At 43.9% G+C, this 19,539-nt stretch overlaps 1 protein-coding gene across 1 annotated transcript in view; it reads left to right on the forward strand.

Annotated features, from left to right (window-relative positions):
• The window catches only part of LOC137345698 (RELT-like protein 1), an 88,353-nt gene that overhangs the window by 42,137 nt on the left and 26,677 nt on the right, over nucleotides 1–19,539 (forward strand). Inside the window, exon 5 of the mRNA XM_068008996.1 lies at nucleotides 17,988–18,227. Within this exon, the coding sequence (XP_067865097.1) occupies nucleotides 17,988–18,227 (240 nt within the window). The remainder of the gene's footprint in view (nucleotides 1–17,987; nucleotides 18,228–19,539) is intronic.

A 19,539-nucleotide genomic window follows, 5' to 3' on the forward strand; every position in this document is an offset into this window, starting at 1 on the left:
TATTTTCATGTGGCTTCAGTGATCTATCCACCAGCACAATGTGAAGCAGCACTAAAGATCTCATAGTGTATTGGGTTGCAGTGTCGGGGGAAAAGAGTATAAATTGCAGAAAATGCCTGACTTTCCACAAAAGGCTGGTTCAGGCCCGCCTAGAGTAATGTACAGTTCTAGTCACACCAGGTATTGGACAGGTTATGGGGCAGCTAAATTGCTAGCTGAGTTTATGCTGTTATGCCATCATGTTTAAATTTCATCATGGCTTCACCCCTGTCTATCTTTGTAACCTCCTCCAGCCCAACAAAAGTCAAGGCACTCTGTTTCTCCAACTCTTTTTTTTTCACTCCTCCATCTCCCTTGCTGTATCGTTGGCAGCCATGTCTTCAGCTGTCTAGGCTCTGAGCTCTGGAATTCTGGGTGTACCCTTCTGCCGCTCTTCCTTTTTAATATGCTCCTTGAAACCAGCTTAGAATCATAGAATTGTTACAGCATAGAACGAGGCCATTTGGCCTGCTGAGTCTATACCAGCCCTTTGCAAGAGCAATTCAGCTAGTCCCATACCCCACCCTTCCCCTGTAACCCTGCACATTTTTTTTATCTTCGGTTGCTTCCCAATTCCCTTTCTGAAAGTTACATTTGAATTTGCCTCCATCACCCCTCTAAGCCAGTGCATTACAGATCCTAACCATTCTGTTTAAAACAAAATATTTTTTCTTGTCGCCTTAAATCTGTGCTCTCTGGTTCTTGACCCTTCCACCAATGGGAATATTTTCTTTCTCTAATCGGTTAGACCCCTCATGATTTTAAACACCTCTATCAAATTGCCTCTCAACCTTCTCTAAGGATAACAGCCCCAGCTTCTCCAATATATCCTTGTTACTGAAGTCTCGCATTCCTGGAACCATTCTTGTAAATCTTTTCTGCACTCTCGAAAACCTTCACATCCTTCCTGAAGGTTAGTGCCCAGAATTGAACACAATGGGCGAAATCTTCCCCGCCTCGCAGGGGTGGGCTTCAAGGAGGGACCGGGGGGAATTTCAGAGAAATACGCATTTGATCCATAGCCGATGTGTTCCCGGGTCAGCAGCAGCAGAGGCTACTCACCGTCAGTGGCAGGTATTCAATCTGCATAACCAAATGCCCATTTGTGGGCTGATTGGGCATGCGGAGGACAGGCCCCATCACCTGGCCCCCTACTGAGGGCCAAGCCTGGCAGGGTATGGAGGTGGATTGCTGGCAGCTGTCCTTGGGGATCTATTTTAATCCCCCAACTGCAGCTGTGGCCATCCTTTGAAGGGGTTCCCCCTGGCAATTGTGGCCACTGTTCATTGAATTAGATTAAATGCCTCTTCAAAGGGTGCCCCAAGATGGAGGCATGCTCACAGTCTCCCCCTGCAACAGCAGTGCCCACCTCTGGCAGTGGAACTGCTGTCCTTCCAAGGCTGCAGGCCCTCTGCTTAAACACTCCAGCTGAGTCCCAACTAGTGTTTTATAAGTTTTGGCCAAATTTTGTGTCACCCCTCCTATTGTCTTGTCCTTCGGCTCAGTGTCCATTTTTGTCTCATTACACTTCCATGAAACACTGTGGGATGTTTATCTACCTCAAAGATACTCTATAAGTACAGGTTGTTGAGGCTGAAATTACTTTCAATTTATCTACTTTGTGCAGAATGTAATCACAGAATAATACAGTGCAGAACAGGCCCTTTGGCCCATCGAGTCTGCACCGATGCATTAAAGACACCTGACCTGTCTACCTAATCCCATTTGCCGGCACTTGGCCCATAGCCTTGAATGTTATGATGTGCCAAGTGCTCATCCAGGTACTTTTTAAAGGATGTGAGGCAACCCGTCTCTACCACCCTCCCAGGCAGGGCATTCCAGGCCATCACCACCCTCTGGGTAAAAAAGTTCTTCCTCAAGTCCCCCTTAAACCTCCCGCCCCTCACCTTAAACTTGTAACCCCTCGTAACTGACCCTTCAACTAAGGGGAACAGCTGCTCTCTATCCACCCTGTCCATGCCCTTCATAATCTTGTACACCTCGATCAGGTCACCACTCAGTCTTCTCTGCTCCAGTGAAAACAACCCAAGTCTCTCCAACCTCTCTTCATAGCTTAAATGTTCCATCCCAGGCAACATCCTGGTGAATTGCCTCTGCACCCCGTCCAATGCAATCACATCCTTCCTATAATGTGGCGACCATAATTGCACACAGTACTCCAGCTGTGGCCTTACCAAAGTTCTGTACAACTCCAACATGACCTCCCTGCTTTTGTAATCTATGCCTCGATTGATAAAGGCAAGTGTCCTATATGCCTTTTTCACCACCCTATTAACCTGCCCTTCTGCCTTCAGAGATCTATGGACAAACATGCCAAGGTCCCTTTGTTCCTCGGAACTTCCCAGTGTCAGGCCATTCATTGAATACTTCCGTGCCACATTACTCCTTCCAAAGTGCATCACCTCACGCTTTTCAGGGTTAAATTCCATCTGCCACTTTTCTGCCCATTTGACCATCCTGTCTATATCTTCCTGTAACCTAAGACAATCGACCTCACTGTTAACCACTCGGCCAATCTTTGTGTCATACGCGAACTTCATGATCCTACCCCCCACATAGTCATCTACGTCGTTTATATAAATGACAAACAATAGGGGACCCAGCACAGATCCCTGTGGTACGCCATTGGACACTGGCTTCCAGTCACTAAAACAGCCGTCTGTCGTCACTCTCTGTCTTCTACAGCTAAGCCAATTTTGAATCCACCTTATCAAGTTACCTTGTATCCCATGTGCATTTGCTTTCTTGATAAGTCTCCCATGTGGGACCTTGTCAAAGGCTTTGCTGAAATCCATGTAAACTACATCAACTGCACTACCCTCATCTACACACCTGGTCACATGCTCAATGTGATCTATGTACGAAATAGACTGCTAAGACAGTTGATCATTTCCTGAAGAATAGTTTAGTAATTACAATTACAGACCATATAATTCATTAAATTGAAAGGCTAAAATCTTTGAAGTTGGTATTTGAAAATTTGAAATTGTTACCCATACCATTGTGGCTTAATTTGCATTGTGTCCATTAATAAGACGAGCTTTGAAATTAATTTGTCTATAGCCTTACTTTCCACTTCTTGAATTTCTATTGCAATTTTCATAGAGTGAGGACGGTCAGTTGCAGCTTTGTATATTTATCGCAGTCCAGTGCTTGTGTTCAACCATATATGATTCAGAGAATTAAGATATGCTGAAAAAGGGTGGCTTCTTGAGCTTTGGTTCTTCTACTTCCTTATCAAGGGCTGCAGAATATATGCTCATGTTTTCGGCTGCAAGTAAAAATTCAGTCCATGTTTGGACTCTGGATCAAGTCTTACAAGTTAACTGACTTGTTCTTCCCAAATTTAACTGGATTAGATAGGATTATGTTTATTCACTGATTTGTGTTATTAATAGTTAATTGACCTTAAATTCTCTCCTGCAGCAGGCATTTAAAAGGTAGGTTGTGACCATATGGAACAAAGTACAGACATTGCAGTTCATTAAATTGAAAGGCTAAAATCATTGAAGTTGGTATTTGCTACTGATTTGAAATTAAGTTAACCATACCATCATGGCCTAATTTGCATTATGTCCATTTTAAGCAGATTGGAGCATCAGTCACCCTGGCTCTCTTGCACATGTCCAAGTGACTGGCTGTTGGGTGGTATTGGCACAGCCAGAGGAAGACATTTGCAGCCCATATTCTTGGTTAGGAAGGTGGGTAATGCAGAGAATTTTTGTAGGGAAAAGGAAGAAAATTTTAAAAGTTTAGTGTCTGTTGTTGACCTTTAGTATTAACTTTTTTTTTGGTCTGCTCAGCTGGGCTTCTGACACGTGCTTGCGTTTCTAACCTAAATTATTGAAAAATCCATGAGTAAACTTTCCTTTTGTTTCCCATAGGGGCAGTCTATTTACCTAAGCTCAAAGAGGTTGTGTGTAGGTTGGTAAGAAACAAGACTTGGGGACCCCCAGTGATTATCCACACATTGTTTTGCTGGAGTTTAACAACCGAAATGTTAGTTTATCAGAGCACAAGGTGTGGTTTTGATGGGCTTCCTGTTGCTTGTTCGCCAAGAACCACCACACCCAATTATGGCTTTGACTTGCACAGGTTTCTAGGATCCAGTGGGGGATGTGCTGGACTTCCCCATCGTTTGAGGATGGGATATTTGTGGAGCTACCTCCTCCTGTTAGTTGTTTAATTGTCCACCACCATTCACGACTGGATGTGGCAGGACTGCAGACCTTTGATCTGATCCGTTGTGTCTGCCTGTTTCACCAGCCTGTCTGTCTTGGAGTCTATTACTGTCTTCTTTGTTTACTACACTTCCTAGTTTCTTGTCATCAAATTTTGAAATTGTGCCCGATACTTCCAAGTCCAAGTCATTAATGTATGTCAAAACCGCAGTGGTCTGAGTACTGAAGCTTTGGGAACTCCACTGTATTCCTCCCTCTAGTCCAAAAAAACAGTCATTCACCACAATTCTATTCTTAGCCAATTTTGCTGCTACTGTCACTTTTTTAAAAATCTTATGAGCTTCAGTTTTGCTAACAAACCTATTTTGTGGTACTTTATCAAATGGGATTTAAGCCATCAGGTCCGGGGACTTTGTTAGCCTTTAGTCCCATTTAGTTTGCCTAGTACTTTTTTTCTCTAGTGATCGTGATTGTTTTAAGTTCCTCCCTCCCTCTTGCCTCTTGCTTCTCTACTATTCTTGGAATGCTTTGTGTCTTCTACTGTGAAGACAGATACAAAATATTTGTTCAAAGTCTCTGCCATTTCCTTATTTTCCATTAATAAATCCCCAGTCTCATCATCTAAGGGACCAACACTTACTTTAGCTGCTCTTTTCCTTATACTTGTATAAGCTTTTACTGTCTTTTTATATTTCTTGCTAGTTTACTCTCACTCTAATTTCTCCCTTTTTATTATTTTCTTAGCCATCCTTCGCTGGTTTCTAAATTTTCCCAATCTTCTAGCCTACTACTAACCTTTGCAGCCTTTTCTTTCCGTTTGATACCATCCTAAAGTTCCTTAAATAGCCACGGGTGGTGCATTCTCCTCCTAGTCTTTCTTTCTCACTGGAATATATCTTTGTTGAAAGTTATGAAATACCTCCTTGATTGTCGACCACTGTTTCTCTACCATCCTGCCTTTTAATCTATTTTCCCAGTCCACTTTAGCCAACTCTGACTTCATGCCTTTGTAATTGCCTTTATTTAAGTTTAAGACACTAATTTCAGACCCAAGTTTCTCGCCCTCAAACTGAATGTGAAATTCATCATGTTATGATCACTCTCACCTAGATGATCCTTTATTATGAGGTCATTCATTAATCCTGTCGCATCACACGCTACCAGATCCAAAATAGTCTGCTCCCTGGTTGGTTCTGGAACATACCGTTCTAAGAAACGGTCCGAATACACTATGAACTCATTCTCCAGGCTACCTTTGCCAATTTTATATGAAGAATAAAAATGCTCACAATTATTGCAGTACCTTTCCTACACACCTCCATTATTTCTTGATTTATAGTCTGTCCCACAGTGTAACTACTGTTGGGAGGCCTATAAACGATCCCCACCAGTGACTACTTTCCCTTGCTATTTCTTATCTCCACCCAAACCAATTCTACATCTTGATCTTCTCTGCCAAGATCACTTTTCACTACTGTGCTGATCTCATCCTTTATTAACAGAGCGACCCCACATTCCTTTACTTTTTTTCCTATCCTTTTGAAATGTCAAATACCCTTGAATATTTAGTCCCCATCCTTGATCACCTTGCAACCACATCTCTGTGTAATGGCTATCATACTCAATATTTCTATTTGTGCTATCAATTAATTCATCTTGTTACGGATGCAGCATGCAGCCAGATAAAGAGCCTTTAATTCTACCTTTTTTATCATTTCTGTGATCTCTCCTAATTCTGTATTATCTCTCATTCTAACTATCTACATGACTTCTGTGCACCTTTTCAATACTACATCATGTTTCTCAACCTCCAGCTGAATTAGTTTAATCCCTCCCCTAGAGCATTAGTTAACCCACCGGTGAAGATATTGGTCCCAGCTACACTCAGGTGCAATCAATCCAACTTGAACAGTTCCCTGCTGCCATAGAACTGGTCTCAATATCCTGGGAATCTGAGGCCATGCCTCCAGCCAGGCATCAAACCGCCATTTCCTCTTATTTTTGTACTCTTATTGGCCCGTGGCAGTGGGAGTAATTCAACGATTGCTACCTTTTTTGAGGTCGTGGCTTTTAACTTTCTACCTGTGCTCCTTAAACTCCCCAGCCCACTTCGTCCTTTTGTCTTTGGTTCCAACATGGACCACAAAGTCTGTATTTTCCTTTTTCTTCCTTTGCACCCTCCGCTTGATGTCCCTTACCCTGGCACCAGGGAGGCAACATACCATATGGGTCTCGCGCCAACAGTAATAGAACTGCCTGTCTGTCCCCTGACAGTCAAATTCCCAATTACAACTGCATTTGTACACTTTACTGTAACTCCCATGCCAAACTCCTGGAGGATTCCTGCACTGTCTGCCCCTTCCTACCCTTCCGGGTACACACTATTTTTCTACTCTGAAATTTCTGACTGTGGGGTGATCAGCTCCTGGAGCCTGTGATTGAGAAAACATTTGTCATGTAGACCCTCGCCTGCCAAGAATGAGGCATATTAAATTCGTCATATGAACATTCATTTTTAAACTGTTGCTGAAGTGAAGAAATGACTTGTTAGAGATCACCAGACCTTTAACTGGAAGAACATTTGCCTACTAAGAGATGCTGCTTATGGAGACAAAGAACTATTCCCTGCTCCAATTAACCCAAATGGAATTTGATCACCAGGCATTGAAGATGTAAGGAAGCACATTCCAGGGACTGCTAAAATAATGCAATCCACAAATGCAGAAGTGGTTAAGCCAGTTAGTTACATGACTGACCTGCTGGCTAGCTTAGAGTTGAATTGTGCCACACAGAAAGGAACAGAAGGCAGTTTGCAACTGAAGCTGGAACAAGGAAGCCTCTCTCCTGGTTGTGTCTCTCTTGCTTTCTCCCAAGCCACCAGACCCACGGAAGACACGTAAGCGTCGAGAGAAAAGACTCTGACATCGAAATAGGTCGATGCATGAACTGGGCCCCAACGAATAGCGGGACTTACCGGCAACCAGAGACTCCACATTGAACTCAAAGGACAGTAAATAACTAACAGATATTGCCTCAAACTTTCCCCTTTATTCTTTCTACTTTTTCAGTCCAGCTTCGTAATGTGTTTTTTGCTTATGCGTGCTAGCGTCGCATATTCGTAGTCGTTAACTGGATTAGAGTTTAAGATTAATAAACTTCCACCTTGTTTAAATCTAAGGAAACCTGTCTGATTTCTTTGCCTTACAATTGGAGCAGTGAACAAGGATTCACTGAGGGAGGGGAAGGGGGGTGGAGTTAAAACACGGCATTTTAAAATTAAACCCTGTTATGGTTAAACCAGGCAAAGGCTGAGAGGGAACCCCTAGACCCCTTCTCACCTGGTTGTAACACATTTATCCACCTGTATGCCATTATTTTTCTTTTTATTCATTCATAGTGTCACTGGCAAGGCTTAGATTTTTTGCACATCCCCAGTTGTCCTCAAGAGGGTGGTGGTGAGACACCTTCTTTAATCACTGCAGTCTGTGTGAATGTACTCCCACAGTAAAGGCCTGCTCAGGTCGGGAAAACGAACCTGACTGATCCACAGCGGACCCGAGCCCGACTCGACCTGACCCAAGCCCGACGTGACCATCCCTTTACTTGCCTTCCAACTGGGAAGTTCCATGAAGCAGCAGCGCATGTGTGGTGACGCCATAGTGACGTCACTCGCTCACTGCGCAGACTCAGTTTTGCCCTGGACTCCCAGCTCAGGTAAAAAAAAATATTTTTTTTAATTTTCGGTACTTACCGGCAGAGCACTCATCATGTGTGTCCGGCCCGGACCCGGAAGAGGGGCCCAACCCCACCTGAACCCGACATGTCGTCGGGTACCGTCTGGTTCGGTTCGGGTAGCAGGCCCTTATCCCACAGTGGTATTAGGGAGGGAGTTCCAGGATTTTGATGCAACGACGATGAAAGGCAATATATTTCCAAGTCAGGATGTCACGTGATTTGTAGGGGAACTTGGAGGTGGTGATGTTCCTGTGCATCTGCAGCCCTTGTCCTTCTCGGTTGTAGAGGTCACCGGTTTAGGACATCCTGTCAAAGAAGCCTTGGCAAGTTGCTGCAATGCATCTTGAGGATGAGGAAGAGAGAGTGAATGCTTCAAGTTGTGGACGGGGTGCCGATCGAGCAGGCTGCTTTATCCGGGATGGTGTTGAGTTCCTTGAGTGTTGTTGGAGCTGCACTCATCCAGGCAAGTGGGGAATATTCCATCACACTCCTTACTTGTGCCTTGTCGATGGTGGACAGGCTTTGGGGAGTCAGGAGGTGAGTTACACTCCAGAATAACCAGCCTCTGACACTGCAGTATTTATGTGGCTGATTCAGTTCTGTTTCTGGCCAATGGTGGCCCCCAGGATGTGATGGGAAATTTAATGATAATGCCTTAAATATCAAGGAAGGAGGTTATTGACCACCATTTGTGCGGCATGCAAGTTACTTGCCACTTATCGACCTGAATTTGAATGACGGAAGGTCGTTGATGAAGCAGCTGAAGATGATTAGGTCTAGGACGCTGCCTAGAGGAACTCCTGCTGTAGAGTCCTGGGACTCAGAAGATTGGCTTCCAATAACCACAGCTATCTTCCTTTGTGCCAGATATGACTCCAGTCAGTGGAGAGTTTTCCCCTGGTTCCCATTGACTTCAGTTTGGCTAGAGCTGCTTGATGCCACACTCGGACAAATGCCGTTGATGTCAAGGGCAGTAACTTTCACCTCACCTCCTGGAATTCAGCTGTTTTGTACATTTTTGGACCAAGGCTGTAACGAGGTTTGGGGCCGAGTGGTGCTGGCAGAACCCAACTGAGCATCAGTGAGCAGATTATTGGTGAGCGAGTACTGCTTGATGGCGCTGTCAACAACACTTTCCTTTCCTTTGCTGATGGGGTGGTAGTCGGGTGCTTGTATTTGTCCTACATTTTGTGAAGAGAACATATCTGGACAATTTTCCACATTGTTGGGTAGTTGCCAGTGTTGTAGCCATACTGGAACAGCTTGGCTTAGGATGTGACTAGTTCTGGAGCACAAGTCTTCAGCACTACAGCTAGGATGTTGTCATGGCCCATAGTTGTTGCTGTATCCAGTGGGTTCAGTTGTTTCTTTATCACATGGAGTGAATCAAATAGGCTAAAGACAGTCATCTGTGATGATGGGGACATCAGGAGGAGGCCGAGATGGTTCATCCAGTCGCCATTTCTGGCTGAAGATGATTGCGAAAGTTTCAGCCTTGTGTCTCGCATTCACGTGTTGAGTTCCATCATCATGGAGGATGAGGATGTTCATAAAGCCTCCTCTTCCTCCCGTTAGTTGTTTAATTGCCCACCACCATTCATGACTGGAAGTGGCAGGACTGCAGAACTTTGATCTGATCCCTTCGTTGTGGGATCGATTAGCTCTGTCTGTAGCATGATGCTTCTGCTGTTCAGAAAACATGTAATCTTGTTGCTTCACTAGGCTAGCACCTCATTCTTAGGTATACTTGGTGTTTCTCCTGGCACGCTCTTCTACACTTCCCACTGAATCCACCTGCCCCTCACTGTAGTGAATCCAGCTGCCTCTCCAACCTTAGAAACCTTCAGCTTGGGTTTGAACAGCTGGAGGCACTTCATATGTCTTGGAGAGCAATGTGTCTAGGAAGTAAAAACAAGAAATGCTGGAAATGCTCAGGAGGTCTGGCAGCATCTGTGGAGAGAGAAGCAGAGTTAATGTTTCAGGTCAGTGACCCTTCTTCAGAACTGAAGTTCTGAAGAAGGGTCGCTGACCTGAAACGTTAACTCTGCTTCTCTCCACAGATGCTGCCAGACCTGCTGAGTATTTCCAGCATCCGCAGTATTTTGCTTTTAATGAAGACATATGAAGTGTCTGGTAGTTCCAGATGGTGCAGAAATTGCAGGCTGTTTGCAGCTGTCCCTTCATTTTAACTAGAAACTTAAAAGAACCTAAGATATAAAGTGATTATATAATTGCTGCAAATAGGTCAAGACTATTTTAATGTATTAAATTACACTGTTATTTTTCTATTTGATTCTAAAAGTGAACTAACCAAAGACTTAACAAGAACCACAAATCACTGAACACTAAGAAGCTGGATGTTCGATATCTTGATACTTAACCTCGTTACTTATCTTGGAATCCTTGGATTCTGCGACTCCAACCCTTTTGAGTTGGTCATGAGAAACTGACTCACCCTGCCCCTGCCAAATTCCTATCATCCCCAAATTCTCTGTTTCCATTCTGTTTGCAATCAACCCCAGTTGCAATTGACCCAGTTCTGCATGCAGCTCTGTGCCCAAACTCAGAGCATTAACTTGATTGTGTAATCTAGGTTGCATGAAGGCGATTTGGAGAGAAATAAGCTATGTTAAAACCTAGATGTTATTTATTGATTTCAGAAATGGGAGAAACAGTAAGAAAATGTGTATATTTGTCGCCCTCTGGTGATGATTGTAGATAGCTATGTGGCAAAAGGACAGTTTGAAATACTTGCAGACTTGCAATGTGTTTAGTTTTGGCAAATTGTAATTAAAGGTTTACAGAAACTGAAGTAGTCATCGTTTTATACAACTTCCTTATTTGGAAGGCATTTTTTTTGTTACCTAAAAACTTCCTTAGCCAGTTGAAATTGTTTTTAAAATTATGATTTGACAGCAGTTGTACACAGCCACAATTGAGCAAATTTGCCAGTCAGGCTCTGTCCTCGATCCAGACCTGGCTAGTTTTATTTTTGATGGCCTAGCTGGTGAGAGGAAACTTTTTTTTAAACTCAGATTTTTCTGCTTTCACTGGTAAACATTGTCAGCTTCCAAAATCACCTCCACATGTAAATCTTACAATGTTAAATGGATGAAAATAATCAATGATCAACTAAACATCTTAATTCTTTAACTTGCACTGTCTTCTAATACAGCACTCAGAACAGATGCATTTTCAATAATGTTCAGCAATGCTAAAGCCATTGCCTGGACATCGATAGTCCTGGGCTTCTACTGGGTCTTTCCTCCTTTCATGTATCAAGAAATGAATATATCCTAATTTTCTCTGTGCACTCTTCCATGTACTGGCTCTTCATTACTGTTTGAACAGGGTTTTTTTTAATACCTTTGTAGGAGAAAGGTTTTCTTTTTTCTCATTTCAGTAGGCACTGATTCATGCTAGGGTATGGTTTTACAGCTCTGAGCTCTCTGACCTCCTGGGCAAGGTGCCATTCTTCATGTGAGTCTAGGCAGTAAGTACTGGGCTTTTAACCATGGGTGCTTTTACAGCTGAACGCAATTTTGTCCTCATCTGATGTCTGTGTGTGCATTTTATGCTAGAGATCACTGGATAGTGAACAGAAGTGGGGTTCCCCACAGCCACGCTACTTGGGATCAGCTAACTTGTCGCAAAGCGGGGATTGAACCTAGGATTTTAAGAATGCCTTTGTATCACATCAGGTGGTAGATTTGGTCACAACCAACAGAACACCCAGAAATTATCTTTCTTTAATATTTCTTCAAGAGGAGCAGCTTCTTCAGCTCCATCAATAAACTCAACACCATCCAGGACAAACCTGCCTTCTTGATCGCACCCCATCCACCACCTTAAACAATCACTCCCTCCACCACAGGGATACAGTGGCAGCTGTGTATCATCTATAAGGTGCACCAAGTGTCCTTTGACAGCACCTTCTAAGGCCATGACCTCCACCACCTAAAGGACAAGGTCTGCAGATGCATGGAAACCTGCCATCACCTGCAAGTTCCCCTTCCAAACCACACACTATCCGTTCCTTCACTGTTGCTGGATCAAAATCCTGGAGCTTCCTTCCTAACAGCACTGAGAGTGTACCTACTCCACATGGACTGCAACGATCAAGAAGGCAACTCGTCATTACCTTTTCAAGGGCAATTAGGGATGGGCAACAAATGCTGTCCTTACCAGCGATGTTCACATCCCATGAAATAATTTTTTAAAAAAATGTATTTATGGGTCTCAAACTTGCTGTGGAGCTACTCATTTAATCTGTGTATTGTGGATCCAATTTTTGTGATCACTTATAATAATTATGCAGATCTAAAGCTCAGTTTGCACCTAATCAAGACACATATCAAGGTTGCTAACTTAGTGATTTAATAAAAATTGATTTTGATTTATTTTATGGCCTTGGGGGTTTTTTTCACCAGTGAATTCAATCCTTGAAGTAATAGCTCTGCATTGTTCTGTGAAAAGTGTAAATGTGGTGGGGTTTCTGGGATTTGGTGGCATCGAGGGATCCTTTGGTCTGGTTGTGTCGTGCAGGGGAAACCTGAGGGCTGAGAACTGTGGAGAGGAATTTGAAATTTGACAGAAGGTGGGATGGAACGTGAAGCTTCACTTTCTGGTAGATTTTTGGTGCCTTTCAACAGTGAGGGGCAGGACAAAGCGTGGACTGATAACACTGAATGGGAGTGTCTCAGGGTGTGGTGTTATGGCCAGGTGAAGAGAGAGTTACAGTCGCCCCTCTTATTCTTCCTCTTATTTGACCACAACAGGGTTTATTCCTTTTTAAACAGCAGGTGTACTTGCCATCTCGGTGAGTGTTTTACCTTTAATGCGATCGTGAAAGAAGTAATCGGACAGGTTTTCTTGAGTTTAAACAAGAAAGAGGTAAGTTTATTATACTCAACAAGCTAAACCCAATCTAATAATTTAAAAATATGCTAAACATTTACATGAGGATCTCACACACAATAGAATGGAAAGTAGATTTTTTGGTTGGATTAAAGTGCAGAATAAATAAAAGTTAAATACACAGTCTGAGGTTGTTTGATTTTTAAAAAATTCTTTCATGGGATGTGGGCGTCGCAGGCCAGGCCAGCATTTATTGCCCATCCCTAATTGCCCTTGAACTGTTTCTCGAGCTCGCTGTAGTCCTTGATTTGAAGATATGGTCCTGAGTTTCGTTGGGGCCCATTATTGTCTTAAACCCTTGTTCATGTAGGAAATCTTGCTTTCTGTCAGTTTCATGTGTTTTCACAAGATTCAGTTCTGTGGGAAGAGATGCAGGCAGACAGAAAAGGAGATGTTCTCAGTCCATGAGCACACGGCGTTCTGTCTGTTCCAATTCCTTTGGTGGGAGTTCAGAGTCGAAAAATCTCCCAGGATGCCCAGCAGGTTAGTCATATGACTAGCTCCTTATATGGAACAGTCTCTTCTAATTCTCCAACAGCCAGTTAGTCATGAGACTAAAACTGGTCTGACCACTTCTTTGTATTGGGGAAGTAACTACTGGGTCCCCATTGTTTCAACATTGGTACCGTGCGAATGTCCTTCCAGTCAGGGCTTGCAATTTTAAGTTTTTGTTCATGTGGCAAAATAATGTGCTCCTCAGTCTTGGCAGGTGGGGGTTTGCCTGACAGTTCTCCAAAATCTGGTATGGGAATTAGGGGTGCAGGTTTTATTGCAGGCTGGGGCTTTCCCACAGCCTGGCACGTGTGGCAAGTTTTACAGCACTCCACCATATCTTTGTGGAATTTTGGCCAGTCAAAATGCTGTCTTATGCAGGCTTGGACTTTTGGTACAACGACACGCCCAGTCATTGGAAGCTCGTGGGCCGTTTTTAATATTTCATTACGGTACCTCGGCGGCACCACTATCTGTTGAGCCATAGTCCACTCTTTGTCCGCACATCTATGAGGAGGTCTTCAATTCCTCATCAACACCTCATCCTTTAATTAGTAGTACTCTGGGGCTCCCTCTACTTCAGTTTCGGTTTGGGCTGTCTGTGCTAACTTCTTTAATACTCAGTCGGCTTGCTGAGCCTCAACTAGGGAAGAGCTGTTTAACCCATCCTTTGGGTCCTCTAACTTCCCAAAGAAGGTTTCAGATAATCAGACAGTAGGGTCATTTTCTGCAGTGCCAGTTCAGCCTTCTCTGAGGGAGCTTGTTTGCCCATTGACCGAACCACCACACAATCAGGGAAAATGTCAGGGACCTTCTCCTGCAACTGCTCTGTCTCCCTGACTTCTTTCGGTTCTCTCTAAAACTACTGGGGAGGCTATCACGTTTGCCCCAGCCAGATCATTATCCAGGAGCAGGTCGATTCTGTCCACAGGTAAACTAGGGACAACCTTCATGGTTTATGATCCTGAAACTAGGTCAAACTCCATGTGCACCCGGTATAAAGGTATGGGCATATGCCGCCCTTCGATACATTCACTAACACTCTAGTATTTACTGCACTTTCTAGGGGAAAGGTCGTGCCTTTTCCCAGCAGAAGGGATTTGGTGGCCCCAGTATCCCTGAGGAGGACCTCAGTGAGTGTTTTACCTTTCACCTTTAATGTGATAGTGAAAGAACCAATCAGACAGGTTTTCTTGAGTTTAAACAAGAAAGAGGTAAGTTTATTTTACTCAACAAGCTAAACCCATTCTAAAAATATTTAAAAATACGCTACATATTCGCACACATTCACATGAGGATCATACACACACAAGTAGATTAGAGTGGAAAGTAGGTTTTTTGGTTGGATTAAAGTGCAGAATAAATCAAAGTTAAAAACACAGTCTACGGTTGGATGATTTGGTGGCCTTCCAGCAGGAGTTTTTTCTTCAAGTCCTTGGCTGGTCAAAGTACACTTTGCGGTTGGCCCACTTGGCTCAGGGTTTTCTTGGAGGCAGTCTTGTAGGTGGCTGTGTTCCTCTGGTCTCTGTAGCAACTGTAGGCTTGGAGGGTCCACAGTTGCAGATGGTTTTCAAACTTGATGTTTTCTGGAGAGAGAGAAAGGGAGGCACGCAACCTTTTTTGTTGCTGCACACTCAGTTATTGTTTGTGTCTTTGTACAAGGCAACTCTGCTTTTTCCACAGATGGACAGATGGTCACATGACTGCCTCAGTGTATTCTCTGGAAGCTTCGAATGAGATACAAGGTTAAGAATTGTCTCCACAGGCTCCAGGATGCCAATATTTACACTTGTAGGGGTTTTCTCTTTTAAATTCACTGGACTGGAATTTACACCGGGAAGACGGGAACTGGCAACCAGCTTAAAAGTCGGTGGCGAACCCACTTCTGCCCAGCCCGGAAGGAGCAGGACGTCCTGCCTCATTGAGCTGCCAGCCAATCATCGGGCTGGCAGCTCTTAGTCCCAGCAGCGTCACGGGGAGCAATGGCCACTGTTGGGACTGCAGCCCTGCCGAGGACATGCAGCCGGGACTGAAATTAAGTAAGGATTGCCTCGCCGGGGAAATCTGTCACGTCCCGGCAAGGGTGGTAGTCTGGGGGGAGGGAAGTAGGGGGGTTGGGGGGCGCGTCTTGGGTCCGATGGGTGATTGGGGAAGTGGGGGCAGCTCTCAATCCGGCACCTTATACCCATTTGTCAGGCCGAATTTTTCTGTTTTCCCCCGGGCCCGGTGCCTGCCATGGATAAAATACCTGTGGAGGCGGGCAAAGACCCTTAAGTGGCCGTTAAGTGGCCACTTGAGGGCTTTAATTGGTCTGGGGCTTTCTCATTGCCCTCCCGCCACTCCCCACCGGCCCATGTAAAGTGGCCTCCCACTCAATTTTATGCCACCTGCCCCCCCCCCACCCCGCCCACCACCACCACCACCATCCAGCTCACTGGGGTAGCGTAAAATTCCGGATACTCTGACAGAATTGCCTTGACTGTTGTGCTAATGAAGCAATCCTCGGTAATTCAATTACTTAAAGCAAGCCATTACTCTGGGTCCAGGCTTCTCCGACTTCTGTCTCTGGTTGGAGGCCTTGGAATGTGCAAAGGTGTTTCAGATGCATATTGCAGTGGTCATCTTGGCTGCCAGTTTTAAAAAAGTTAACTTGGATTTTTTTCATTGAACGTTTAATGTAAGTTTCCAACCGATTAATTTATATTTTTCATTTGGCATATTGTATTTTATTGACTGGCAGTACTGGTTTTATAACTTTGTAAAAGATCTCTGCAACATTGTATTTGATGTTTTGTGATTGGCCTCTGGAGGCTCTCTTTCGCTCTGTGCCCAGTTTCTCTATCTACAAATGCTTGTGCTCACATACACTTTGGTTAAAAAAAAACTCAAGTTTCCAAGATCAAGCTTTTGAAATTTATTCATTAGCATTTCTTCAAAGATCTTTTAAAACACTAGATGCAGCGAGCAAGGCATTTGGCAGAAATGCTATGGTTGTATCCTGGTAAATTGTGTAAATTAGACACACCAGGCTTTTAATGAAAATGGCAGCGAGGCCTGGACAACGTATGTCAGCCAAGAGCGACGTCTCAATTCATTCCATCTTCGCTGCCTCCGGAGAATACTTGGCATCAGGTGGCAGGACCGTATCTCCAACACAGAAGTCCTCGAGGCGGCCACCATCCCCAGCGTATACACACTACTGAGTCAGCGGCGCTTGAGATGGCTTGGCCATGTGAGCCGCATGGAAGATGGCAGGATCCCCAAAGACACATTGTACAGCGAGCTCACCACTGGTATCAGACCCACCGGCCGTCCATGTCTCCGCTTCAAAGATGTCTGCAAACGCGACATGGAATCCTGTGACATTGATCACTAGTCGTGGGAGTCAGTTGCCAGCGTTCGCCAGAGCTGGCGGGCAGCCATAAAGACGGGGCTAAAGTGTGGCGAGTCGAAGAGACTTAGTAGTTGGCAGGAAAAAAGACAAAAGCGCAAGGGGAGAGCCAACTGTGTAACAGCCCCGACAAACAAATTTCTCTGCAGCACCTGTGGAAGAGCCTGTCACTCTAGAATTGGCCTTTATAGCCACTCCAGGCGCTGCTTCACAAACCACTGACCACCTCCAGGCGCTTATCCATTGTCTCTCGAGATAAGGAGGCCAAAGAAGATTAAAAGATATAATTATAATATGACAGGTGGCTTCCATTCTAAAAGTGAATGTAGGAATTTCTAACTGGGACAAGTTGACTAAGTATAGACGGATATTTTTAATATAGTTGAATGCAAATATATGCTATAATACATAATTACGTACTTGCTGTACAGGTAAGTGGTGGGTCATGGAACAGAATGGCAATCTTGGGATAACATATTAACATGGAGCTTGGGGGTTTAAAAACTGAATTCAGAAATTAAATATGAAATATTAAGGCACTTTGTATTGTCAGCTATGCTGACTCCAAGTGGCGCTCTCAGCAGGTTCATGGGTGTTCCTCTTTCCCATCTAGATTGCTTTTACTGATGATTCACTCCTTTTTTAAAAAAAAAAGTGCTTTTATATTCGTGCTGGGGAATGGAATTCTTTCGAGTCTCATCTTCCAAGAGCTCCCATATCCAGTATAGCACGGCATTTGTAGAGTAAGGCTCCCTCGACTCTCAATAATACGTCTCATCCCCAGTTTCATAAGAGGACTTCTTACTGCACCATTTCCATTTCCTCAACAGCTGTATTAGTGCTGATCTAGTGGCAGTTTTGTTCTGAAGGCTGTTCTCCCACTTGGTATTGTGTTGAACTGGCCAAACCCATTTCTTATAGGATTCTCGCAATTAGAAGATAGAGGAAAATTTATTTCAGTCGTTCTGTGCTAGATTTGAACTCTGGTTCCAGACATGAAAGGCTAGTGTTACACCCACAGTGTAACCCAGTTCCAGCAGAATAATAATTTAAAGATATGTTATTTGAATGCATTTGAAATAGCTTGGTAGAGAAAACTATTTGTAAAAATGTTAAGCTACACAGATGCTTGTTTGCCAGTCATAATAGTGAGAATAGTTATTGTACATTGAAAATTAATTTCCATCAATCTATTTTTTCTCTCCGCCAAGCCCTACAAGTCCTACAAGTCCCGATAGTCCTCTGAGTCCTGTTACCCCTGAAAGTCCTACCAGTCCTGTATCACCAGCTGGAAGCCTGACAAATCACTCCTCACATGGACATCATCTGCATACTGTTGGTGGAGTTGCAGGGAAAAGCACTTGCTCACGTTGTAGCCATCGAAAGACGAAGAGGTCAAAGGACCACAGAAGGAGTCGAGCTGGAGAGGTCACTGTGTTCGCTGTGGGAAGGTAAAAAAAAAAACTGCAACAAACTGAAATTATTATATGCTTTGCATTTCATTTGTCCTAGAATGTAATCAAATAACAAGCTGATGTTCAAAAAGGGTTCTTTTTGCAATCTATGGTTTTAGCTTAAAATTTAAACCCTTGTTTAAGCCTTATTTCTTTAAACCTCCATACAAGTGAAAAGAATATTGTTATGGTCAAGTGAGGAGGTGTCAAAGGGCTTCCCTCTTTTTCTTCTCCTTGTTTGACCGCAGTAGATTTCATGATTTTTTAAACTGGATGTACTGGCCAATTCAGTGGGTGTTTGATTAGTTCTTTTTATGATCATAGCAAGTAATCGGACAGGTTTTCTTGAGTTTAACAAAAAAAGAGGTTAGCTTTATTGTACTTAAACCGATCTAAGTAAAATAATTAACTAGGCTCCAACTTTCTCTCTCACACATACGTGCACACACACAGGTTACAGAGTGGGGAAGGTAGAGGTCGAGTTAGAGCCTATAGAAAAAAGGGGTAAATTGTCTGTGGAATACGTGATTCGGCTGGCTTCTAGCTGAATTCAGTGGTCCTGAGGCTTCCAGTTTGAAGAAGTAGATGGCTGATTTGGTGGGTCTCTTGGAGACAGCAATGAGGATGATTTCCTCTAAGGGGTCTCTGGTTGCAGCCGGAGTATGCAGAGGTGGTCAGTCAGCAGGCAGGGTTTGAAGCTTGCAAGCTGGAATAGAGACAGAAGGGAGGGACCCCCACTTGGGTCTGCACTTGTCAGAGTCCAGATGCTTGCCAGCCTGCTGCAGACAAACGCCAGCTTAAAGCACATAGATTTGGGGGAGGGGGGTGGGGGTGTTGGTTGTCACATGACAGTCACCCATTGATTCAAATATGGTAGTTAGCAACTAAAACAGCTCATGTCTGGGGATTCTTTTCTCACAACCAGGGTCCTATTGTTCAAGTAATAGTCTTGATGCCTTGCTAATGGGAACAGGCAGTATCCCAGGTCTAGGTTCTTGATTGAAACAAGAAATGCTGGAACCACTCAGCAGGTCTGGCAGCATCTGTGAAAAGAGAAGCAGAGTTAATGTTTCGGGTCAGTGACCCTTCTTCGGAACTGAAGTGAGTTCCGAAGAAGGGTCACTGACCCGAAACGTTAACTCTGCTTCTCTTTTCACAGATGCTGCCAGACCTGCTGAGTGGTTCCAGCAGTTCTTGTTTTTATTTCAGATTTCCAGCATCTGCAGTATTTTGCTTTTATTTTAGGTTCTTGATTGGTTGGGGCAGACATTTTGTCTCTACCTCACAGTCCTTGGAATGTAGGAGATAG

The sequence above is a fragment of the Heterodontus francisci genome, chromosome 1 (genome assembly GCF_036365525.1).
Source record: "Heterodontus francisci isolate sHetFra1 chromosome 1, sHetFra1.hap1, whole genome shotgun sequence".
In the NCBI taxonomy this organism is placed as follows: domain Eukaryota; kingdom Metazoa; phylum Chordata; class Chondrichthyes; order Heterodontiformes; family Heterodontidae; genus Heterodontus; species Heterodontus francisci.